The following is a 27,472-nucleotide window of genomic DNA, read 5'->3' as shown; positions in this document are numbered from 1 at the left end:
TGTGAAGCAGATGTAGAGTTGGTTTTTTCGGCAAAGTTGATCGGTATTGAAAGAATGATTGTGTGGAACTGACCACCGGGCACGCTTTAATGTAATAGTGACCACCCCCTCGATTTTTGTATCTCTTAATGTGAAGCAGATGGAAAGTTGGTTTCTTGGGCAAAGTGGTTCCGTATTGAAAAAATTGTTGTGTGGAAGTGTCCACAATGTACGCTTTAATGTAATAGTGACCCCCTCAGAAGGAAAGTTTGTTTCTTCGGAAAAGTCTCAAAGCTTTGTGTTGATTTATGTTGGCGTCACAGGATTAGTCTAGTACCATTATATAAAAACAATACCGAATGATAAACCAACTGCTCTTTTACTCTATTTTAACACATAGTCCACATAGTAAAATGAAATTAATATTGTAGAATGCAGCGAAAGAAAAATAACAAGTCACCGATACAATCCAATCGACGTTATTCACTCCACAAGCATTACCAATGTTCATGTACTTAAGTGCCCATTCCACTTAAAAAAAGTACGCCGTGAGAGAGCCGTTAGAGCGCCGTGAGAGAGCAAACTGTCAAATAAACAAAGAAAAATTGAAAAATTCAATTTTCTCTCTCACACGGAGTACTTTTTTTGGTAAGAGGAAACTAAGCATTACGCATGCAATGCATTATAACGTGTAAATCGCATGTGAAATGAATAATGTCGATTGGATTGTAATTGTTGGAAATGTGACATATTATTTTTCCACCACTGTATCAATCAAAATCTCAGCGGCGAATTGTTTCCTGTGTCGCTTTGTTTGTTATCTGTGTGCGTTCCTATTTCTAAATAAAAACTTCCGAGCAGTCTCAATGATTACAACAAATCTTATAAATAGGCATGAGAGTCGGCCAATGTATTCTCAACATTTCATTATCATTTTTCAGCTGTTCAAGAATTTAACGATCACTCCGAAAAAAATTTTATTCCGCTTCAGTTTATCCATAGCCATTCAACTAACTAGTGCAAAATAAAAAGTGAGTGAAGAGTTTGATGAACTTATATTAATTTTGATGGATAATAACGCTCAAGTACTTGTTCACTTTCGATGGAAGTTTTTATGAACTAAAAGAAGGATTACGACATCCGATCTCTTTTGGTGAAGAGATCAAGTGATTATTTGACATAACAATGAACTGCTTGATGCTCTCCTCCCAATTTTTCAAAGTCAATAAAATTCTTATTGAAGTCATTCGAAATAGTTAGCTATTTCAATTCATTTTCGTGTGACGTAATGAGTTTTTCATTCTTGCTGAAAGGACCGAAAGTAAAAATTTCAATTTCGAAATTGACATTTTGTTACTTTCGGTTTTCTTAGCAAGAATGAAAAAGTCAATACGTCACATGAAAATTCATTGTCCTTGTGACGTAACTAACTATTCGTTAGATCAAAATCATAAAAATCGATAAAGCATTTGTTACTCAATGATCTTTTTCTCGTCCGTATTTTTCTATAGAATGAGTTTTGACATCCATGCCATATCCACTAGTATACAGATAATTCATCAAAATTGTGAGCTTTCTTTTGTGGTTTTCATTTGAATGTTAACAAATCATAACAATTTTCTCGTCGATTTTAGTATCGATAATACAACGTCTGTTTGGAACGGAGCGAAAATCAGAGCTGTAAGTAGACGCAACAATTTCTTTATTGGAACTTTTCAACATTTCTGTGAATTGTTTTTTCAGAAACCATTTGCGCATAGAAACGGAAAAACTTTTCAAGGACACCGAAGGCCAGCTAGATAGTTTGGTGCTTTCGAACGATGATCGCATTCTAAAAAAACAAAAGAATCGTTTGCTTGATGAATTTGTTGAGGCAAAAACTGACTTTCTGAAACTACGCCGCCGTATAGATGATGATTAAATAAGCATGCGCATCGATGGTGTGAACATAAACACATCTTAAGTTTAAAGAAATGTCTTTGAATTGAATTGAATTTATTTCCACCGCCAAAGACGTAGATACAAACATAGTTAACTAATACAATAAAGCTTTACAAACAATCACAGCAGATTAATACCTAATTTATCAATAATCTCACTTTTAAAAGACAATCTATTATGACACTTTGTCACTTCCGTTTTATATTCATTAATGAGCCTAATTAGACGAGCTAATGACTGATTAGTTAAATACACATTGGAATGCCTTGGCTCAATCAATAGTTGCATCGTAGAATCTCTAAAATGGGACGAATTTCGCGAGTTGTAGCCCGAACGAAGTGAGGGCGACAAGCGAAAGTGCCTAAAATATACCGTCTACAACAGATGCGTATACAACTTTTCATGCTGATGGCCGTAATTTGTGCCCAAGGCATGAAAAAACTTTGAAATTGGCTTGATATAATATAAGATGATGCACCTATTACGAAAATCATGTCCGGAGCGATATCGGAGGACTTGACGCAGTCTAACTTCCAAAAAAAGAACGAAGAAATTTTTTTGAGACGCGGCAACTATATATAGGCGAGAATTTAAGTTTCTTTCCTTTGGCCTGTATCACCACAAATCCTATTCTATCTTATTCACGCTTCAAATACGAGCAAAACGAGCTATCACTCGACTATGTAGGCTTAAAATTGCCGGAGATACATCGTTTTGAAGTTGGTCATTTTGATAGAAAATACACCAAATTAACGTTTTCCAAACAATCAAAATCTTTCAACTTACTCTGTATGTTTCTATCTATCTATCGACGGTCGATCTCGGAAACAAGTCAGCCAATCTACATGAAATTTTGCAGGAACCTCAGGGTGGGCATAAAAATGAAAATGTGATACGCCATTACCCCAGGAAAAACCAGAATTTTGTTTTATTGGCCTCGAAGTGGTTTCTGAGTGTGGTTTTCGAGGGTCGGGAACGCGTTTTCGGCTGTATCTTAGCTGTATTGAAACCTACAGAGGCGTGCGACCCATCAAATGGAATGTATTCGTAACACGATTCGAACAAAAAAATAATTAAAAAAATCGGGTCAGATTCGTTTGAGCTAGAGTGATTAGAGTGACCAAATTTTGAGCTACTCGAGCGTAGGATGAAAGGACTAATATTTTTTTGGGTTATGAGAGATAGAGAGTTACTTTCTTCGGCAAAGTCTCAGAGTTTTACGAGTAGAACAGAGGGGCATATGTGAAAAATGTCGAAAGTTGGAAATGGGTGGGTCAATTGGGGTTTTGGAGATATTTCTTGAATGGTGGCAGATAGAGAATTACTTTCTTCGTCAAATTTTCTAATTTCGTCCAATTTTCGATTTTCGTCAAATTTTCTGAATTTCGTCAGATTTTGGAATTTCGTCAAATTTTCGATTTTCGTCAAATTTTCTGAATTTCGTCAGATTTTGGAATTTCGTCAAATTTTCGATTTTCGTCAAATTTTCTGAATTTCGTCAGATTTTCGAATTTCGTCAAATTTTCAAATTTCGTCAAATGTTCGATTTTCGTAAAAATTTTGAATTAAAACTGTAAACTGTTATAAAAAGCAGTGTTGACTACACTTCTAAAAGGACTGATATCCCAACAAAAATCTCTTCGAGAAAAGTGTGACGCAGTCTTTGAAATCTTTGAAATACAATTTCTAAAATGAATGATATCGCTAGAGTTGACGCTTTCAGCTTCGTTACGCAAAAATTAAATTTTACACCCAATTAGTTCAAACAAGCTGGCTTAGTTTTTCTCATCATCTGCCAAATAATTTTTACAAAAAAAATTTGACTGGAAACAACCAAAATTTTACCAAAAAAATCTGCGTCGCATGCGGCAGATAAATTTTCTTGCTGGTCTGTTCCTGAACATTTGCCACTTTGCGACACAGATTTTTTTGGTAAAATTTTGGTCGTTTCCAGTCAAATTTTTTTTTGGTAAAAATTATTTGGCAGATGATGAGAAAACCTAAGCCAGCTTGTTTGAACTAATTGGGTGTAAAATTTAATTTTTGCGTAACGAAGCTGAAAGCGTCAACTCTAGCGATATCATTCATTTTAGAAATTGTATTTCAAAGACTGCGTCACACTTTTCTCGAAGAGATTTTTGTTGGGATTGTTATTGTGAAGTGATGTAAGTAAGTGAATAGCGCAGCAGCAGAGTGTCAATTTGGTTCGTCCGAAGTCGAACGGGATACACCTAGTCATCATTGGAAATCTGAAGTATCAAACAACTCTGTAAATTAAATTTAAGATGAAAATGAAAGTGGTAGACAAGCCGGTCGAAATTTCTTTGGTGTGCTCAGTGACATTTTAGAAATTGCCCTATTTTTGACAGCCAATAGTCCATCCAACACAAGTTTTTATACTTTTAGGAAGTAGGGAGTCTATACCTTCCAATGGAACCCTCAACCGCCACGTTCGCTAATACAGTCACTGAAGCCAGTACAGCCAACCGTTCGACATATTTGATATATTGTGTGATCGGCCTAGTCTAGCACTACGATCGCCTAAAATTTGAACGAAGTCGACGGCTTATTACCCGAGATAATCAGGGCACGAAAACGACATTTCCGAGGCGAGATGTACTCGTTGAACTTGTAATTAAGCAAGGATTCGATGGATACCATATTCTTCAAAAGTCCGGATACGTTGAATTTATTCTCCATACAAATTGTGCGAACAATTCGCGATATGACTCTTAAATTCCGTTGTATTTTTCTCACGCATTTAAAGACGCACTTTTTTTGCCAATAAATTTCATTTGCTCGCGCTGTGAATAGTAGAAACATCTGCCCGGATTATTTGACTTTTGTGCTATTATGCGATACGATTTCTCGTAACAATTTTTTTTCCCATTGCTCCTTCGGCTATTATATACAATTTAAGTGTAAGGGAGAGTTTTTTTTCCTCGTTCGTTTTCTTCTTTTATTTATTGTGGACTAAGTCATTTCTATAAGCATTGCTTGTTGCTGTGTTATAAACATTGGCGAAAATGATTTTTTTCTTCTCTTTAATATTTTCTTTATAAATAAACAATGTCCACAACATACATGAAGACGGAACGGGGATGTGTGTAATATTTATGGATGATTTACGGTGATATTACATGTGCGATGTGAGTCTACTACCTCGCAATCATTTTTATAAGAAAGAAATTATGACACCGGGCCTTAAGACCCGGTGAAGATTTATTAGTTATTGGCTGATCTACGAGAAAAGTACGTTCTGGACATGTACATTGTCTTGTGTCGATCTTCGGTTCGACATATATAAAGGAGAGATTAATATACGACATGCAGAAGAAACACGTACGCTAAAAAAACATGTGTTGGTAACACTGATTTTGAGTCAATAGCATGTCAAAATTGTATGAGACGTAGTCAACGCTACCAACGAAGGACTGTTGTCATATATGGTTTCGAACAGTTTTTGTACCTCGAGTACGACATTTTCCTAAACAATATTTTGACTAATTAGGACGGTATGTTTAACAGAGATGTAGACGTTGGCGCGGTTAAAGAGTCCATGTTTCTTATTGCAGAAAAAGGAAAATATTTTGTTCACTGCTGTCAACGAAATAATTATCTAAATTGAGCGGTAAAAGTCATTGTAGCAAGGACACATGTCACCCGAGAAACTGAAAATTTTCTACTCTTTTCCGAGTCGACGTCAACACAACGATTTTCAACATCGGCTCCCGATGCTTTAGTTGAGGTGAGAAAATGCCTATTTTGCATATCTGCGATGTGATTAACCTTGTAAGGCAATGCAAACATTATGTTTGGTGGACTCTTTGTTTGATGACAGTTTCGAACAGAAAATGTATATTTTCTCCCCTCTTACTTTGACAGGTGAAAATAGAGCACTTCCGCCGTTTGGATTCTGTTTGGACAAATTTTGCAACAAATTGATATATTTTGTTTAGTGAGGAAAAACGGTTAATCACACCTCGCACATATGAAAAACGTTGTGTCCCCTCTGGAAGGAAATAGAAAATCTCATTTCTAGCGATTCGTGGCTGCAAAACTTCGCTCCTCTTGGAATTTCCTTCTCTCTTCCCTCAATAAGCGAAATGAAGGACAATTTGCAAAATGTAACTCGAAACGAAAAAATGGACAAACAAAATTGTGTGAAACATCAGTAAACAAAATTAGTCACAGATTCAATGACTCTGTCTCCTAATACGCTTGTCCTTTGTAAAAACGTAAAATGACAAAGATTTGATGTTACATCAGGCATGAGCGCCGCCGAAAATAAGCCGCCGATTAAGCCGCCGGCGGCCATTTTTGAGCAAGCCGCGCCGCAGCCGAGCCGGTGCCAAAAACACGGCTCAAGCCGGCTTGAAACGGCTGGAAAATGAAATAAAGATTTCGAAAGGTGAATGGGTGAAATAATTTTGAAAACCGAGATTCCTGTTGATCCTAAGCAGCTCAAGTACATTTTGATTTTTTTTTTTCAAAATTAAGAAAATTTTGAAAATTTTCTTGAATTTTCATGAATTTTCCAGAATGGTATATTACGTCCTCGCTTCTAAGTTTGTTGTTTTGGCAAGTATGACCTGTGCGGAACGAGCCGAAGGCGCACAATCAGTTAATTCACAAATTTGAGAAAACTTTATCGATCTTTGCGAATTTTCTCGATTTTTTTTTCTTTTCAATTTTTACTTGATTTTCGTGAGCTTTCGATTTCTTCTCGAAAACCATTTTCTTAATGAGTTAAATGAGTGTGCCGGAGCATGATTTTCCATTTAGTTCAAGTTTTGAGGCAATAAAACTTGACGTGGTAGTGAACCTTAGACTGAGACTTGCTTGTAACAAGACCAGTTCCACTTGTACTTTGAACAACCTAATCTACCTACATTTTCGCTTTCCGTACAATTTCATTTTCATGCTTACTAGTTCATTTTCCATGAATTTATCGAAACGTTTTTATTTAAAAAAAAAGTTAAAAGGAACCTCCAGCCGAGCCGTTTTAAGCCGGCTCAAGCCGATTTTTTCGCCGCCGCCGAGAAATTTTTTTCGGCTAGCCGCCGCCGAGGTTTCTCCGTCGGCGCTCATGCCTGTGTTACATATCTACAGATAGAAATGTACATCCTTTACATGCGTGCGGATCGACATTAGATTTCGTCAGTTCCATGAACTTTCGACGGTCTTAGCTTGTCAGATCCATTACTCGACCTCGCCTCGGATCAACAAAATTCACACGAAAACTCGACTTTTCATCTTTTTATCCCTGGTTGTGTAATAGTAGATTACTGTACCAGGGATAAAAAATGGTTGAACGGTCCAGGTTTCGTGTGAAGTTTCTTAATCCGAGGCAAAGCCGTGACTTTTCATTTCTATTCCGAGTTTTGTAATGGATTTTACAAGATGTGACTTCCCAAACCAATGCTCTTGTCTTCCCTACTAATGTAATAAGCCACTTTCGACCCTAGGGTAATCAAATGACTATAAACTATGAACAAACCTATTGTTTCAGTACATTTTTACGTAAACCGTAAACCGTTACGTCAGCGGTCATTCAGAAAGAAAAAAAAATCGAAATTCTTGAGAATATTGCGAGAAAAGGAAACATGCCGCAAAAATGTTAAAATTTTAACAATCGAAAATGATGACATTCTCCAGCAAGAAATTACAATCACCAATAATTTCGAACATCTTGCACATTTATTTAAAGGAAAAGAAATGGAAAAGTACCCCCCTTCCCCAGTCCCATTCATTATGCTGTGAATGTGAATTAGTTTTACTTGTGAACTTTTTCTTCGTCTCGATATTATTCTTCCATTTTACACTTTCACCCTCGTTCTTTCTTCTTCAAAAGAAAAGCAATTCCAATTTTATAATACAAAATGATTCTGAAAGCCATAAAGACATGAAACGGAGTGTATAACCTCCATATGGCTTAAAATACTCGATCTGTTTAAAACTCAGAATAGTGGAAAATATTTGACGAGATGGCAAAAGAGAGAAAAAAAAATTGCGAAAAAAAAGAGGAAAATACACAAAATTACCGAACCCATTGAAATGTTCAGTCAATATCAGATTATGTCAGTTTTTGATGTGGTTTCTTGAGACAAGGGTTCGTGCAATGTGGTACAATAAGACAATATGGATCTGATTCGCTTTGTCCACATTTTGTTGTTCATTCAACAATTTTTCTTATTTGTCTATCTATTCGACGCATTACAATCTCGGTCAATGCAAGTATAAGAACGAACGTTCGTTCAATTACGGACAAACAAGATCGATTGATAAAAAGATTGGCGTAACGGAAGAAGGGTAGAGAAAACTAGAACGAATACATGGGAATTTATGCGAATGGCTAAATATATAGAGAGAGGGAGGGCGCTCCATTTACCTTTTAACATAAATTGTAATTTGCAGGTCGTCGGAAAGAAAGAAAGAAACGAAGGAAACGTTGGATTGTGAGTCGATGGTAGGTATAAATTATACAATTTACTCGGCATACAATATTCAGAAGGGGCAGTTCATTCTGATTTACGTTTTATTATGTCGAATTTAGTGTTTAGAAATGATTTTAAGGGGGAAAAGCAAAATTAATTCGATGCTGGAGCGTGTGAATGGGAAAAAAATCAGATTGTGAACGTTTCGAAATCCTATGTTGTCTTCAGGCGGAAAACACACGGACAAACAAAATAAAAAACAAAATTCTCTTGTCGTAGTTAGCTGAGCGAGTAGGACCACACCACTGCTCCTAGCATGAACACTGAATTGACAAGTGTCCAATTTGGAGGTTTTAGCGATATGAGCCACCGCTTAGGATTAACTCATACAACGAAAAGATGTCATCTGTTTTTACAAAAGAAACGCAGTGCCTACTGATATTGAGGATGACAAAGCTGAGACTTAACGATAGAGTTGAGGTGGAAAATGTTTAATAATTTCGATATTCACCACAAGTTAAACAATGGAAAACGCAGCATTATTGTCGATCCCATCAACGCATCGTTTGTTCAGAAATGAGTAGACATTTTTTGCCTCAACTCTATCGTTGAGTCTCAGCTTTGCCATACTCAATATCAGTAGGCACTGTGCTTCTTTTGTAGAGACAGATGTCATCTTTTCGTTGTAAGAGTTAAGATTCAAACCACATCGAAATTTTCTGTCGTGAAGTGACAGTTTTGACATTGACATTTTTGACGTTGTCATTTTTGACATCTGAAAAATTTCGTCACAACCTCAATTTAAAACGTGAACTGGACACAAAACTTGTCTTAAAACAATTAATTTTGAATGACATTACAGTATTATCGTAAATATTACAATAAGGATACGATAACACTGTAATATTATTCAAAATTAATGGTTTAAAGACAAGTTTTGTGTTCAGTTCACGTTTTAAATTGAGGTTATGACAAACATTTTCAGATGTCAATAATGACAACGTCAAACGCCTAAATGTAGACTTGACATTATGCACAGAAATTCATCATATTTGGGTTACGTCATCCGAGACATTCAGGGCGTATAAATCGTTGCAACCCCCCAATGTACTGCAATTATCCAAATTATGAAGTTTGAGTAAACTTTAGGACGTTACCAATGCGATACAATCGCAAGACAAATTCAATTCGGACACGAAGTCGAACCCCGATCATTTTGGTGGAAGGTTAGTGTATGTAGCCACTGAACCATCCTGTCCATTAGTCGACTCATTCGTATAATTTACAAGAGTGGACGACTCGTCGGAGATATTCCCCCATTAGAGCCATCCCACAAATCAAAACCTAAGGTAGGAAAATTGATGAGTCGTAAGTGACTATTCGGGACACACCGCCTGAACTCTATCTTTTGGTGATTATTGTGACTAAACTTTTGACCTGTCTATAAGACGACAGCCGCTTTTTCAGTCATGTAATGTGCTCTATGCATATCAGCCATTCCGCTACGCCCTGTGTCCTTCCCATGCAATTAAACTATAGTTCTCACATCGAACACAATTTCGAAAATGAAGTTGAATGAAATGTTTGCGGTTTATGATTATTAAAACCGTAAACGTTCTCTCTCTCTCTCATTCTACTCTTTTCGGCCCGGCATTTACTTAGTGAGGGAGAGTTAAAATATGTTTTTGTTTGGCTATTTATTGATAATCAAATCATTTGGAATACTGGTCGGTGAAAATATGTAAAAATGAATCAGGCACGCGATGCCCGTATTATAAATGAATGTCTTCCTCTGCTGGTATCCAAATACACTTTCCATTATAATGCATAAAATACACTTAAATTACACCCATAAATTTTAATCATAACTAATGAAGGGGATGGTTTTGTTAACACTGTGTGTATAGAGGTGCTTGCATCAAAAACTTGCTTTCTACCCAAATATATATACCGTCACAATGCTATTTACACACAGACACAATACAACTGGTATGTGAGTGTTCCATGAAGTTCGTGAGAATTTACGATTTCGGTAACTTGTTGTCTTATAAAAAAATAATTACAACAACGACCAACCAACCAACCAACCAAATCTAATATTAAAATCAAAATCCATTCGGTTATGTATATGGGAATGTTCTTGCGAACTTATTATACGTTGTTATACCCTTTTCTTCACGTCGTAGATTTAATAATGCGTATCTTATAGGTATACCTCCGGTGTTATACAATTCATTCATTTCGCACACACTATGAGAGTTGAGTTGAATGCCTTGAATTGAAACGCATAAAAGAGGATTTGAATCGAGGGGTTGAAGCAGGGCAAACATGTCAAAAATTTGAACTTCTTTGTCTCTTTAAAAAAAAAGATTTTCTCACGATCATGTCCGGAGCGTTAGCGGAGGACTTGACGCAGTCTAACTTCCAAAAAAAGAACGAAGAATTTTTTTTGAGACGCGGCAACTAATATATAGGCGAGAATTTAAGTTTCTTTCCTTTGGCCTGTATCACCACAAATCCTATTCTATCTTGTTCGCGCTTCAAATACGAGCAAAACGAGCTATCACTCGACTATGTAACTTTAAAATTGCCGGAGATACATCGTTTTGAAGTTGGTCATTTTGATAGAAAATGCACCAAATTAACGTTTTCCAAACAATCAAAATCTTTCAACTTACTCTGTATATTTCTGTCTATCTGTCTATCTATCTGTCTATCTGTCTATCTATCTGTCTATCTATCTGTCTATCTGTCTATCTATCGACGGTCGATCTCGGAAACTAGTCAGCCAATCTCCATGAAATTTTGCAGGAACCTCAGGGTGGTCATAAAAATGAAAATGTGATACGCCATTACCCCAGGAAAAACCAGAATTTTGTTTTATTGGGCTCAAAGTGGTTTCTGAGTGTGGTTTTCGAGGGTCGGGAACGCGTTTTCGGCTGTAGCTTAGCTGTATTGAAAGCTACAGAGGCGTGCGACCCATCAAATGAAAGGTATTCGTAACACGATTCGAACAAAACAAAAATCGGGGCAGATTCGTTTGAGCTACAGTTGACCAAATTTTGAGCTACTCGAGCGTTGGTTATGAAAGATAGAGAGTTACTTTCTTCGGCAAAGTCTCAGAGTTTTACGAGTAGAAAAGAAGGGCATTTGTGAAAAATGTCGAAAGTTGGAAATGGGTGGATTGGGGTTTTGGAGATATTTCTTGAATGGTGGCAGATAGAGAATTACTTTCTTCGTCAAATTTTCGAATTTCGTTAAATTTTCGAATTTCGTCAAATTTTCGAATTTCGTCAAATTTTCGAATTTCGTTAAATTTTCGAATTTCGTCAAATTTTCAAATTTCGTCAAATTTCGTCAAATTTTCGAATTTCGTCAAATTTTCAAATTTCGTCAAATTTTGTCAAGTTTTCGAATTTCGTCAAATTTTGTCACATTTTCGAATTTCGTCAAATTTTGTCAATATTTCGAATTTCGTCAAATTTTCGAAAAAAAATTTAGACTGGAAACAACCAAAATTTTACCAAAAAAATCTGCGTCGCATGTGGCAGATAAATTTTCTTGCTGGTCTGTTCCTGAACATCTGCCACTTTGCGACGCAGATTTTTTTGGTAAAATTTTGGTTGTTTCCAGTCTAATTTTTTTTTTGTAAAAATTATTTGGCAGATGATGAGAAAACCTAAGCCAGCTTGTTTGAACTAAAATTGGGTGTAAAATTTAATTTTTGCGTAACGAAGCTGAAAGCGTCAACTTTAGCGATATCATTCATTTTAGAAATTGTATTTCAAAGACTGCGTCACACTTTTCTCGAAGAGATTTTTGTTGGGATTCCATTTGAAATGAAAAAAGAAAATCGGAACTCGGGGCCATGGTAAATAATATATGCGGCAGAACGACATGTATTATGAAAGGATGTTGATTTCACAGGCAAGCAAGCATATCACCAATATTGTTGTAGAGAATCTGTCACTTGTATGGATCGAATTATACTTTCTACAAATTGAGAGCGAATCGGTTACTTCAACAGATTACAGTTTTAACAGAAATTTTACTATAAAACACCGCAATAGCCAGAGTTAATAGTCAGGTATAGTAGACTTTCCCTCGCTCGTCTTGAAAAACGCCGTACAATACACGTGAAATAATTTGATAGCTCGTATCACAATGAGTAAAAGTACCTCGGGCTAAAGCCTTGGGATTCTTTTACACATCGTGATACGAGCTATCAAATTATTTACCGTGTGCAGGATGCTATTTTTTCTGTATACGTGAGAGTGTATTGGTGAGCTATGATATGAATCGGTAGGTAGGGAAAGTAAACGGTCGAGAAGGAAAGTAACGGTTGGGAAGGAATGCACCAACACACTATCACTATTACAGAAAAACATCTTTCAAAATACCCCAATACACACTCGAACTTCGTCCGCGCGTGCACACACATCTTGTGTGTATTGGTGTATGTTGAAATATACTATTCTTTACGAGAGAGGTAAAGGGTTTTCCCTAGGGAAGGAATGGCCCTATTACCTCCACATAGTAAAGCAAACAACTGATATATGCTGAAGGCGTATCTAAACGCATTTCTGGTCTAAATTATCCCAAAAACTTAACTAACGCGGACTAAATTCGCGGAATCTTCGACAATGTTATTATATAAACATTTCTTCGAATTTACACCCTCTCATACACACGTACATACATAGTCCTACAGCCTGAATTAAACCGCATCGTGAAAAACGTTGGTCCACAAATTTCTCAGGACAAGGCACAATGATTCCAAGAAATTTGGGTTACAAGTGGCAGATGATTCGATTTTCTTACGTTTCAATTCTTTCAGTACATTTATCAACCATTTTCCTAACAATACGTTCCTTAACATCTGTCACTTGTGACGCAAATTTCTTTTTGTAAAATTTTCTTTCACAAATTTTTTGGGTCAATTTTTTGTTGATAAAACTTTTGCGTACGGCGCACAATGCGTCACCCTCAGCGATATCAGTTATTTCGTAAGTAAGATAAACGACCCTTTAAGGGTTAATAGCCATAGTGTAAATAGAAAAATTTAGTGTCTCGCCGGTTCTGTAATAATTCACAGAATTTCGGTGAAAATTGTTTTTTTTTCTTCAAATAATTTTGTTAGTTAGTCTGTCCAATCAATTCCGTTCGGCTGTATCGATATTCATAAAACGGTGCTAATGTTTTAATGTATATGTGTACTTGGCTGGATATTTTTGTGTTGTTACTTTTTGTCACTAGTGACGAAATGCAGCTACTTTTCGTCACTAGTGAAAAGTAAAGCACCCAGTGAACCAGTGAAGAAAGACACTTCATACGTCACCCAAATGGGGTATGAGAAAGTTCACGTTGCGCAGCGTCGTTACAGAAATGATTTTTATTGCATACGACGAGAGGGCATTGATGTGAGATAATGAATCGGTCGGGAGACAATTCAAGTCAATTGGTTGTTAAAAAATGAATCGGTTGTGACGTTTTCATCAACACACTCTCATCTATTACAATAAAACTATGTTTAACATAGCTCAATACACATAAGGTGTGTACTCCCCTCTGGCTTCGCTCTCAGTGTACGTATACTACCTTATTGAACTATGGTAAAATATACTATTTAGGCACACGATATGTGTTGTCAAACTCGGCCTGCGGTCTCGAGTGACAATCTACACATCCAGTGTATTTATCAGTCGGTTGCATAAATACCTATTCGTTGGCTCATAATTATTCTCATTTCTTCTGTTATGAAAGCATCGATTTTCTTCTTCTTTCTTCAATTCGCTTTCGTGCGATAATAGGCGTGTTGTCATGTCCATAAATTATACTTTGTATTTAAACATGTGAGTTGGCGATTCAACAGCTTACGAAACCTTACACGAACGCTGACTAACTATACTGACTGAATATCATTATATGCGTAAACAAACAACAAAATTCGTATAAGATAATGCTACATGTACCGATAATATTACTCACGTAAAGTAGAGGTGTGCGCCAGCTGGAAGGCAGATCAAGACCGCCGTTGACAACTTGTTCGGTGTACATGCTCTTAAGTAAACTAAGATTTGAAGAGTTTAAGGTAGGGTGTTCAAATGAACGATTTATCGACAAATCACACCCAAATAACTTTCCCCCTTGTGGACCCAAAAATGTATGGAGAGAATTGCGAATATGCATGAAGCGAACACTCTTCGACAGGTCACCTAGCTTCGATGAGTACTTAATCAGTGAATGACCCCTCACAGTTCTAAAATTTACCGAAACTAAGCGTCAAAATCTTTGTTCTTATGCATGGATCGATTAGTTCCCAGCATACTCTTGCTTCATCTTCATTTTCAAGGAATTGCTCATGTCGGTTCATTTCTTTTAAAACTTATAAAAAAATTGAATTTTTTTTTGGCGCCGCCGTCAAACGATTTTTTTAACGGCACACATGTCCATCACGTGTTTGTGTACAGGGATTGGTCGTGTAATTAGTTGGGTAACTAACAGAATTTATTTTGAATTACAATGGAACAATTTGCAATCATAATTTCCACATTCAATCTTGCATGGATGGGATAGCGATCCGTCACCTTGATTGAAATTCAACGTATGAGTTGAACATGAAATTTTGAATTTTTTTTTATCGCCTGTCTTGTTCTTGATAACTGAGTTTTGATTAAAGCCTTTAATCGCACAATACTACAGTTGGTTCATTCTAAAAACACACATTTCACATTTTTTGGAGTATTAAAAGTCATCAATGTTCTTAGGGTGTAGATTCTCGTAGCGTTCGTAACTTGACAGTTCTTATGGGATTTGATACACGCAATTGTCAAGTCATAAATTCTTAAAGTTACGAAGGACATGAGAATATACGCCCAGGCTATGATATTTTAGCACTGATTTGAAAATCCTTCAGCGAATTCAAATTTCGTGCCAAAATATCATGTACTTGGAACTCGTTCAGGAACTAAAAATTCGTTACCCAAAGTGATGATTTTGACATATTTTATATGAAAGAAGTGTCAAAATCCTCACCAGTGAAACTTAACGAAGAGTTTCTGAACGAGCTCTTGTAATCACTTCATTCACTGGGAACATCAATGACTTTTAAAACTCTGACTCTGACTAAGTAAAATTGTGTTTTCTAGAGGTGAACAAACTGTTGAAACGCGGCGATAACTATGATGACATACATACATAATATACAAGCTGATCCACTCTATTCTCAGACGGTATTGATATATCAAACAGATGGGAACACTGATATAAACTTGGTCATCGATCAATCCTATCATCGTATACACCTATGCGGATAACAAATGGAGCCAAGGACTTTGAGACCATCCACAAAACTCCTTGTCCACACTTTTCGTACCTTATAGCACGCATGCCACACTTTCATCATACTCCCTTTACGAGAAGGGTATCTGCTCATGTATTCTCATGTTCTTACGTAGAAATATTATTTCAGCATAACACTGCTCCTAGCATTAACGCTGAACCAACTAGCATCGAAGTTGTAGGTTTTAGTGATACGAGCCACCGCTTATTGTTTAAATATGTCTTAACACATACAACGGAAACGCAGTGTCTACTGTGACTTCATCAGCTTCCAAATATTTTCTATGTTAATGCTAGGAGCAGTGCTATGATTTAAGTCAAAAATCTACATGATCAAAAGACTTGATGCAGAGAATGGCGGATCAAAAAAAAACTCTCGAAAATTCAAAGCGTCTCTTGAGGACACGTTGGAAAACTACACAGTAACTTGCTTGGGCGTAAATTGCAGATTTTATTTTTGACCATGTGACAACACCACTTCTGTTCATTAATTGTACTTCGCAGGTAACTTGCGTCACAATGTCCCATGTCTCAGTTGACCTGATTTCTCAGCTGTAACACTAATACCAAACGTAATCATGGGCGTGCGTTAGCATAGCGCCCGTGACGCAAGTCCTATTACTAGAAAAAATTTCAAAAAAATAATTTTTGTCGTAGACTGCAGAACCATATATACAGCAAATATTGAAGTTCTACAATTCAAAGACAAATGACTCCAAATTACCATTAAAAAAAACTAGGCGTCCGTACGAGTTCAACGAGGTATCACACGTTCTTGCAGCTTAAAATTTGGCCACGCAAAAAATCTTCCAAGAAGCCCCATTTCCATACATTTTGGTCAATTTCAGTACTTTAAACGAAATGAAAAAATCCTACGTTACGTTACTTAGTCCGTCCGTCCATCCGTCCGTGTTTCCTATCTTCTAAAGTCTTCTTTAGATTTTGTTGAAATTTTGGGAGTAGATTCTAGTCGTCATTCTAAGACATTCCAGAAAAAAAAATTTGGGGGGAATCGGCCTCGTTTCGGAGCTAGGGCTCCTCGAAGTTCCCATATAGGCCCCATATATAACACCTTTAAGTGTGTGTGGATGGGTATGGTAGAACAAATTTGTTCGCTTTTGGTATTTGGTAAGCTCTGCTCGCCTCAATTTTTTTCCTAAATTTAGTATTTTTAAAATTTTTAAATTTTTTTTTTTAATTTTTCAAAATTTTAAAAATTTTTAAATTTTTTTTTAAATTTTTCAAAATTTTTTTTACATTTTTCAAATTTTTTTAAATTTTTAAATTTTTCAAAATTTGTTAAATTTTTCAAATTTTTTTATTTTTTTCAAATTTTTCAAAATTTTCCAAAAATTTTTAAATTTTTCAAAATTTTTTAAATTTTTCAAAATTTTTTAAATTTTTTTAAATTTTTCAAAATTTTCTAAATTTTTCAAATTTTTTTAAATTTTTTAAAGTTTTCAAAATCTTTTAAATTTTCCATTCAAATTTTTCAAATTTTTTCAAATTTTTTCAATCTACTAATTCTTCCAAAAGAACTGATATCAGTCAAAAACACTCAAAAGAGTAAAAGTGACGCAAGTCCCTGTGCATACTTCCAAAACAACTGATATCGCTGGAGGTGACGCATTCTGCGCTTGTACGCAAAAACTGTAACATCAAAAATTTGACCAAAGAAATTCTAGAAACAAAATTTTACCAAAAAAATTTTGCGTCACAAGTGGCAGATGTTGAGGAAAGTACTTTAAAGAAATTTTTTAAAATAGGCAAGAATATGTCCTAATACGTCCGAGCCATCTGCCACTTCGTGACGCAAAATTTTTTTGGTAGACAGTTTTGTAACAGTTTTTGCGTACAAGCGCAGAATGCGTCACCTCCAGCGATATCAGTTGTTTTGGAAGTATGCACAGGGACTTGCGTCACTTTTACTCTTTTGAGTGTTTTTGACTGATACGTATTTACTCGACGTAGGTACCTTGCATCTAATTTCATTCGCACACAGGAAAATGTGAAAATTTCCAATTTTCCTCAATACATTGACGCCCGACTCTGAGCAAGCATCAGCATATTTTCGTGCAGCGAAGGTATCCCGCTATTATACACACAACGGAATCAACAGTGTGAATGTTTTATTTACAACATTCACCATTAGAGCTAAGTTTTACGCGAAAAAAAGAGAAATCTTCGGTGGAACCAATTTTCTAGTTTGATCTGGTTCGAGCCACTAGTCGCGTCGATTGAATCACTTGTTGTGTGTAGCGAAAAAAACAAAACAAAAATAGCTTACGCGTCGTTCGGTCGATGAATGAATGAAAGAGCGTTTTTCCACCTTAATTCTCTCATTTTCAGTTTACTGTTCAGCGTTGACTACGGCTGGTGTGTAGCTTAGTTTGTTAGTAGAATTTTCATGAAATTAATTAAATTTCGAACATAAAATTAAATCCGACGGTGACCTGTGTGCGTGTACGTGTACGTGTGTGTACCCGAGCGAGGAATATATTCATTCGCAGTGTAGATATGTACGTGATAGCACGCTTGTTATCAAGGAATTTCTTCATATTTCTGTTGAACGTTGCATTCGTCTGTTGCTATCTCGATGGTGCGGATGTGTTACAGAACACTGACGATGAGAGTTTGAATGCTATTCGAATAACGGGATTACGCGTGGAAAACAATGAGGCTGAAGTGTCGTACAGCGATAGAACGGTGCCTGAGTTGATAGAAAATACAAAGGCCACGCTGAGATTGTTCGGTTATGGATTCACCAATGGCACGGTGATAATGTTCACCCAATCGTCTTGTCAGGCCACCATCCACCAAGAGTATTCCGTACTCGAAAGAGGTCTTTCCGAATTCAGTTCACTGGTGGACATCGTCGTACCACCAGCCAACGATCAGGATTACCGTATATGCGCAAGGAATGGGAAAGACTATGTGACGGTGCAAGGGAATCAAAATTGGCTGCTGATAAGAAGCAACAAAGTGAAGGTGCCGCTTTGGTTGACTGTCATTGTCATTGCGGTGTGCCTTGTATTCTCAGCACTGTTTTCTGGTCTGAATTTGGGACTGATGGCGTTGGACAAGACGGAGCTTAAGATTCTTATCAATACGGGGACCAAAAGCGAACGGAAATATGCGAAGATCATTCAGCCGGTTCGCAACCTCGGCAACTTTTTGCTGTGCAGTATTCTGTTGGGCAATGTTATGGTGAACGCAACCAATGCGGCTCTGATGGGCGGCCTGACATCCGGTCTGTTTGCGGTCATATTTTCCACCATGCTGATTGTGGTATTCGGTGAGGTCATACCACAAGCTATATGCTCTCGCCACGGTTTGCTGGTGGGCGCTAAGACCATTTATATCACGAAATTGATTATGGTGCTGACATCTCCGTTGGCTTACCCGATATCGAAAGTGTTGGATTACCTTCTAGGCGAAGAGATCGGAAATGTGTACAGCCGAGAGAGATTAAAGGAACTGGTACGTGTCACGACTGATGGCAACGATTTGGACAGGGACGAGGTGAACATCATTTCGGGCGCCTTAGACATGAAAAAGAAAACCGTCGCTGAATCGATGACCAGGATTGAAGACGTGTTCATGCTGTCGTACGACGCAATCTTAGACTTTGAGACCATTTCCGAAATAATGAAGTCGGGCTACTCTCGGATTCCCGTGTACGAAGGCAGTCGGCACAATGTCCAGAAACTGCTGCTGATTAAAGATCTGGCACTGATCGATCCGGACGATAATACTCCGCTGCGTACGGTCTGCGAGTTCTACCAAAATTATTGTTACTTCGTGTTCGAGGATGTGACACTAGCTGCCGTGTTCCGTCAATTCAAGACCGGTCAACACGGTCACATGGCATTTGTGCGACGCATCAGCAACGATGGAGATCCGTACAGCGAAACGATTGGCCTCATAACACTGGAGGATGTCATTGAGGAGCTCATTCAAGCGGAGATCATGGACGAAACGGACATCACCAGCAATCAACTAGTGATGCCGAAACATCAACCTCACTTCGAAAAGACCGAATATGCAGCGTTTGCTGAGCGCCGTGAACGCATTTACATTACGTCACAACTATCTTCGGCCAGCTTTCAGTATCTCAGCACATATGTGGACGCATTCAAACCGGAACTCGTGTCACCGACAATATTACATCGATTACTGAAGCAGGACGTAATCTACCAAATCAAATGCAAGGGGAAAGATAAGAACGATCCGTCGCTCGTCATTTTCGAACAAGGCAAACCGGCCGATTATTTCCTACTGATTCTGGAGGGTCGTGTCGAAGTTATTGTCGGCACCGAAGGCCTGACATTTGAATGTGGACCGTTCACGTTTTTCGGCAGCGATGCGTTGGTGCAAAATATTGGTGGTGTTGAGCACAAGGAGAGTATCCGCAGCATTGAGCGCAAAAAGAGTATTCGTATTAGCGAGCCCAAAGAGAACATTCGAGGATCGTTGCAGTCGTTGAATATGAATGCAATTATGAAGCACGCCTTCGAGCCGGACTATACCGTGAAGGCAATCAAGGATGTCCTTTACATCGCAATCAAACGCAATCTGTACTTGGCTGCATTACGGGCCACATTAATGGAAAAGTCACAAAAAATGGACGACGGTGGAGGAAACGAAGTGATTGACGATGACGTTAAAATCTTTCTGAACTCGTTGCAGGACGATTACAGACAAATGAAAGCAAACGAAGCGGCGAATGCCCTCAGCAAGACTCTGTCCATCAAGTCACACTCTCCGACGGGATTGCAACTGGAAGACATAAGCGTTGGCCGTGAGCCGGAAAGTAAACCCGAACATATGTTGTTACCTCCACACATTTAGAACACTCGGAACGCGATTCTGAATAAATATTTTCCCATTTGCTTACACACACATCGACTGGTCGTTTTTTTTTCGTCGTCTCGCTAACTGAACCCAGTTCCTATCACAGCTTCAGATATTCGAAAATCATTTTCTGAACGATAAAATCGTTTTCTGAACGATAGAATCGTTTTCTGAACGATAAAATCGTTTTCTGAACGATAAAATCATTTTCTGAACGATAAAATCATTTTCTGAACGATAGAATCGTTTTCTGAACGATAAAATCGTTTTCTGAACGATAAAATCATTTTCTGAACGATAAAATCATTTTCTGAACGATAAAATCATTTTCTGAACGATAAAATCATTTTCTGAACGATAAAATCATTTTCTGAACGATAAAATCGTTTTCTGAACGATAAAATCATTTTCTGAACGATAAAATCGTTTTCTGAACGATAAAATCATTTTCTGAACGATAAAATCATTTTCTGAACGATAGTCTCGACAACCAAAAAATGATGAAGTTCAGTCGTAACAGCATTGATCACAGTCTTTGGAGCGCTGCCACAGAGGCTCTCATGAACGAACAGAGACACACCTCCACCACTTGTTGTAGTTCGATAATTGTGTATCGCACGATAGTCCTGAAGTTGATATGTGGAATGATTGGAACTGGACAAGCCAGTTTCACTGATAGCAATGAGATGTAGAACACCGGGGTAATCGATAATGCGATACTCCACTTCATGGAGCTTTTTCTGAAGACTGTTAATGTTCCAATGCATGAAATTCAGACCTCCAGCTGTGGGTCCTATAATGGAGCCGTCGAATCTATGATTTATTCGAATTAAAGAACTCAGTTCTTCCGGCGTCACGTCGTCCATGTGTGCTTATTGGTGGTAGGTTAAGAGCAGTACGTAGAAGGTTAACGTGATCAGCGTCTTTTATCCGAATTACTCGAGAACCTGGCTTTTTCCTGGCCAAAATTTGTCCGTTGTTAGACCACACAAATTTATATTTGCTGGTGCCTCTTAGTGAACGTGCTTGGAACAGCAATTCCTGGTTGACCTTTGTCAACTGCTCCGTGATGAGAATTGGCTTGTTGGAAACTGGCTGGCAACTAATATCAGGCGGGGTGATAAATTTCTTGACGCGTTTAGCTTGAAGGAATTTTCGCTTAGCAGTCGTAGACGGCAGTTTGATTTCGATTGTACTGGCTGTTTTGACTTTTGACAACAATTTGTTATTAGGTCTAAGTAGCTTTGCTGAGACTGGTGAAAATTCGTTGGTTTCCAAAACTCCAACGTGTCGAAGAATGTTGTTGAAAACGCCTTTCAATCCTTCTTCAGTAATGTCTTCGTTTACATCAACACCCCTGATAATAATGTTGCTATTTAGTCGTTGTTGCTCTACCGATATTCCTTCCTCCTGAGCAGCCTTGTCCAGCTCAAGAGAATATTCTTGCTGCTTCAGAGCCGCTCTTAGATCAGCTAGCTCAGCTCTCAGCTCCTTGTTTTCAGCGTCAAGACGAATGCAGATGTCACTAGTTTCCTCAAGTTTCCTATCTGTAGCGCACAATTGAGAAGTAACAAATTGTAGACTTTCAATGTCTCCCTTCAACACTTCGACAGTCAGCTGGAACTCAGCGTTCTCCGCTCTCAAATGAGTCACAGCAGTTTCAATAGAGGACAGTCGAGATTCTTGACTACAGTTTTCCTCGATTGATTTTAGTCTAGATTCAACCGATTTTAATCTATCAATTGACAGAGATGCCGTAGACGACGTCACAGTAGAGGCAGTCGGTTTAGGTTGCGTTGAAGTCCGATTAGCCAAAGGCGTTCTAGTCAAAGACGCTCTAGACACAGAGGCTGCTGAAGTTTGATTCGATGAAGATAAGCGGTGCAGCGATGGTCGTGCCAATATAACCGGTGATTTCGTTGATTTTACAATAGGTACGTCTTTGGTGGTTTTTGTCACAGTTTTGTCGACTCTAGCCTTCTTGACTTTAGTCACGGTTAATTCTCTGGTTACCACTGTATTCTTTCTCGTTCGCAGATTATGATTCATTTCCATGTCCGCTCGAGATCAACGTGTCAAGCTCCGATTATAACTCAAAGCGTAGAACACTCAAGTCACTCTGAAGCCCAATTCCGAAGCCTTGGGTTCCCATACACAAACTTTCTCCAGGCTTCAGAGTTCTCCTTCAAAAAAAACGTAATGAGTGTTCCCTTTGGGCTTTATCGAGTTCGTTCAAACTTTTCACTCGGAGTGCTGTGTCTCATCAGGTCAAAAAAAGCAAATCCAATGAGATTGGGACTCGTACCACACAAATTTATGCAATGTCAATCATTTGTCCAGAAGGTTAATAACGACTTACTCCAGGGCGTTAACCGGAACAGACCACTGACCCAGGTGACTTAGGGTCAAGTGGACTTACCGTCGTATACCTTTGATCAAGTATTCCAACTTTTTGCTGTTCGTTCAGTTTCTGGTGAGGTTATGTCGTCTCAAATCGTTGATATTTCAGTTTGCTTATAGAAATTTAAGTATACTCCAAGCGATTCAGGCAGATATTCTCTAGTTATTAACTATATTATAGCCTTTGCAGCTATTTTGGGGTTCAAAACGTTCAAAATAGTCAATAATTTGTGGACAGATCACAATCCAGTTGTTTACTTAATAAACGTCAAACGTCAAAAAAGTTGAACGTACGCTCGTGCTAGAGGTACAATCGTATGAACAGTTCCAATGAGTGCACCAGCTGAGTGCACCCATGCCGAAATTTCACTAACGACAACTGTAAAAAAGACTTTTTTAAGAGTCTCAGTTGGACAAGCGCCTCACTCTGTTTTTAGTTTAAACTGATCGTCAGATCCATGTTCCATTTTCAGAAAAGTCATGTTCCATTTCGTAACAATCAGAAGGTCTGCGTGACCCATTTTGAATGAAATGATTACCGCGTTCAGTCATCGAACCGTTCATTATCAATTCGTTTCTCTTAAAAGTGACTAACGACAAGCATGAGTCTGACAGCCGAAAACTGAAATACTGGTGCTACATGTACGGACTGTAGTGCAGTTGTTTTATCAATAAATAGTCAATCAATCATGTTTGATGGAATGAAAAGCTTTGAGATTTTCGGTTGATTCGAATAGTGAGGGAACAATAGACACCGTGCTTTTCCATACAATTCCTTATTAACGCTGTTTCTTAATCAGCTAATGCTGAACCAAATTGAATACGACACCACCCTGGTTCCTCTTTCACTCTTTAATAAGTTCAGCGTTTTAGTCTGCATTCGGAGCTAAGACAGCGTACATGTCAATTAAAGACAAGAGCTGAACGTAGCGACAATACCCAATGCCAGAGCCTATTTTCAGGAAATAAGTTCTCCAAAATTTACGCAAACTTTCCAGTTTTTTACGTGCAAATTTCTGAGAATTTGGAAAAATTATTTCCTAGAAATCGGCTCTGCCACTTGATGTGAAAACAAAATACCTTTTCGGTTGCATCTGTTCCAAATCATTGGCTTTTTATAACAACGTTTGGGCAACGTCCAACAGAGTTTAATTTTACGCTGTTTGAAGAAATGAGACGGAGTGATGCAACCGAAAAATTATTTTGAGTATAAAATTGCGAACGAGACACATAAAACATAACCGGAGACAGAGCACAAGTATAATATTGCTAATGTCAGAGTTTTCTTCAGAATTATTAATTGAGAGCGTAAGCGGTGGAGTTATTTTTACACTTTTCTTTTCGTAAAATTTTCATCGGTCCATTTGAAAATGAACGAATGCAGAGAAAGAGCTCCAGTTTGCAATCAAATTTTGTATGAAATTTACGCATTTTACGAATAACTTTCTTTGTTGCATTGCGTTGAATATATCGACATTAGACACTATTGTTCGGAGTATTATACCGAACATTAATTCTGCCATATATTGCGCTATGCGTGACGTCATTATTAATTACCTAGAGTTCATTAATATGTCGATAAGTTGGCCGTTTCCGTCAATACAATAATAGTACATTAAGGTACCGGTAAATATTGTCATCGTTAAGTGCCCATTCCACTTAAAAAAAGTACGCCGTGAGAGAGCCGTTAGAGCGCCGTGAGAGAGCAAACTGTCAAATAAACAAAGAAAAATTGAAAAAATTCAATTTTGTCTCTCACACGGAGTACTTTTTTTCGTAAGAGGAAACTAAGCATTATACACTCGTGTACATTACGGAAAACACGAGTCTTAGTCTTGATTTCCACTTATGAAAAAAGCTTTACGTTTTCTATCAGTTCACACTTTAAACAACAGAGAAGGGACGTGGTTTAGCTAAACGAAGGCGAAACGGAGTGGTTTTTCTGTAAGTGGAAATCAAGCCTTATTCACAACAGAAAAACTTTGCCGCCCGATTTTGAATGATGGAAATTGCTTCTTGTGTTCATTTCCACAATTGTCCATTGATGAATAATATTTACTAGCAAAAGCTAATAAAGCAGGGAAAGTAGGTGGTCTTAACCATAGAAGACATGGATCGTTCACGTAGTAAGCTCACTTAACCCCTTGAAAGTATAATTTTCAACCATCGTGCGGAAACAAGCAATCCCATGAGAGATTTTGACCCTGTGAGCGCGTAAACTGAAGGAGAATTTATACTCATAAAACCTGACTTAGAAATCCGTCAGATAATAAAATCCATGCTAAGGAGGAGGAATTTATTCTTAAATTGTATCGATCTCACGGCGTCTTGTGATTTACTTCCTCATTACGCAGAGGACATTCTTCCATCCAAAAAATATATTTTATTAAATTCATTTTTCGTTCGGTTTTTATAGCCCATTAAATATTTGAGGATATTTGAAAATTTTTAACGAAAGATTTATAGAAGAAGTCCCATAAATATCAACCATAAATTGAAGATAACAGACCATACAGCAGAGAGATATTGTGTAAGACCAGAAAATTATACCTTTCAATATTTATATCAGTTGTGAGCTGTGCTATGCGTCAGTCAGGCCCGTACTGGATGACGAAATGGACATCAGCATCGGGCAAGGTGAGTGAAGGGCGCTGAATTGAGATTTAGTTTTTTCTTTAAGTTTAGAAACGAGCACATTTGTGGACACAGGTCGATGTAACCATGCTGTCTTGACTTTGAGAAGATTGAGAAAATTTTAAAAAATTTGCTGAGAGGTGCGGGAAAACAGGAAAAGTAGGAAAATATTCAGTTTTGCTTGCTTTCTCGCCAATAAAGTTGCTGTTGAACCAACCTGATTTTACAATTAAAAATTCTGCTCCGTCAATACCTTTCATTTGACGTGTCGCACACAATTTTTGAGCGAAAATATCCAGAGATATGCTGGAAAAACTGGTCACATCAGGATAATTCAGTTTCGGGAAAATCTAGTTGGTTGAGCAGTAGCTATTGGTGAGAAAGCAAGCAAAAAGCGTGTTTTCCTACTTTTCCTGTTTTCCCGCACCTCCATCAGACCAAATTAACAAAACCAACGGAAAAAGTTGGTAAATTCAGATAACTTCTTCTGCGGCTTCCTTAGTTGATCGTTAATCACCAAAGACTCGGAAGTGGAAGCACTTGATCGATTTTTTTCCATTGTCGACAGGCAATGACATTCCTTCCTCAAAAAATTGGTTACCGAGTCGAGCTGTGTTACCGTAATTTGCATAAAAGAAACTTAACTTTTTTGAGAAAAACCGAAATCCTTTTCTGCAATTACGACAGTATGGGTTAGGGCGTATCGAATTTTGCAAATTTTAAGGACCGCGATAGCCTGTGTGCGGAAAACGTATATCATCAAAAACTGTGTCCGGGCATGTGGTTGATGGATCCAATGGAGCCATGGAAGAAGTCCCCCCGGGCGACTTTAAGTTTCCGAAGGTCATAATTCGGAAAGTTGATAGTATTTTTGAAAACAATGTTCTAGCGGAATGTAGAGCTTTGAAAACTCTACAAAACTATGCCTAACATCGAAAATGTGACCATTTGGTTTTTGACTTATATTTCCTGAGAGACAAATGATTTTGTTTAGCCTGTGGTATGAGATGGTAGAGGAGGTCGAGCACTACCAGTACACTAGGCATGTCCCGATCCATTATACACTTGAAATCACTTTTATAACATTTGTGAATGGAATTTTTAAGAGTGGCCACGTCGCCCACGAAGCAAGCCGGGCCTGACGACCATTCCACACAGAATGTCCAACATTGTATAAGTCTATAGAACGGTCGTGTCACGGTAAGTATTGGAACGGTCATAGATTGAAATTCCATTCAAACGTCCGTCATAAATTATAAATTATTTTCATATTTCGAGTTTTGTACAGTTTCGGACTGCTCAAACATTTGATTATTTCTGTGTTATAAACGTCTCTTATCTCCGCAATCCAGCAAAGGGATAGATTTTTGTATTTTTACGATTTAAGGTTGAACGAAAATGTTTTGTTGAACCAAAGTATTAGGAAGATAAACGAAAAATATTTAAAAATTGAAATCGGAATTGGAAATAGAATACGGACCGACGAACACGGAGCAGTTATATCTATATAGGGTGTGTTTTGTGCAGTTATATGCTGCTTTATGTCTAAGTCTATGCATTCGTTACTGATAAATTCGTATTTGTTACTTATAATGAAGTGGATTCATTATGTAGATCATCAATTTACACCCAGCAGCGATGTCTGGTTTTCTCCCAATGATAATGTAATTGAAATCGATCTCGTTTACATCGCTCTCGATACAAGGCATTTTGTGGAGGCAATCACTTTATTTAATTAGATGTCTTGATAGAGACTAAATGAAAATTGCGTTAAAAGATAAATTGGACGGCGGAAAGGGTTGCGTTCTATTCGAAACACCATCGTCACCACCCAATTGGGATAAATGTTTCAAATTACCTTTCTTGAAGAATTTACATCTTTTCGT

General features: G+C 37.7%; 1 protein-coding gene and 2 long non-coding RNA genes across 3 annotated transcripts; 2 read left to right on the top strand and 1 right to left on the bottom strand.

The window, feature by feature from the left end:
• LOC119083757 lies at nt 1-235 on the bottom strand. The gene is made up of 2 exons (XR_005088934.1): nt 206-235; nt 1-68 (listed from the first exon to the last, which is right to left on the bottom strand). It is a non-coding gene; the product is annotated as an uncharacterized LOC119083757 (long non-coding RNA).
• A 588-nt stretch (nt 236-823) lies between these two features.
• Nucleotides 824-2,040, top strand: LOC119083735. Its single transcript, XR_005088914.1, has 4 exons — nt 824-1,010; nt 1,491-1,546; nt 1,614-1,659; nt 1,723-2,040. It is a non-coding gene; the product is annotated as an uncharacterized LOC119083735 (long non-coding RNA).
• Nucleotides 2,041-17,958: 15,918 nt separating this feature from the next.
• On the top strand, nt 17,959-20,600 carry LOC119083654 (metal transporter CNNM4-like). The gene has a single exon (XM_037193430.1). It carries the CDS (start codon nt 18,216-18,218, stop codon nt 20,547-20,549), a length of 2,334 nt encoding a protein of 777 aa, XP_037049325.1. The 5' UTR covers nt 17,959-18,215; the 3' UTR covers nt 20,550-20,600.
• Nucleotides 20,601-27,472: the final 6,872 nt, after the last annotated feature.

Source organism: Bradysia coprophila, unplaced genomic scaffold (assembly GCF_014529535.1).
Source record: "Bradysia coprophila strain Holo2 unplaced genomic scaffold, BU_Bcop_v1 contig_70, whole genome shotgun sequence".
NCBI lineage: Eukaryota > Metazoa > Arthropoda > Insecta > Diptera > Sciaridae > Bradysia > Bradysia coprophila.
Note: the sequence above shows the minus strand (reverse complement) of the source record. Positions and strands in the feature narration are given on the sequence as shown.

Bases quoted from the DNA above. Each gene is read 5' to 3' on its own strand.
- LOC119083654 (XM_037193430.1), top strand. From the start codon at position 18,216: ATGTACGTGATAGCACGCTTGTTATCAAGGAATTTCTTCATATTTCTG.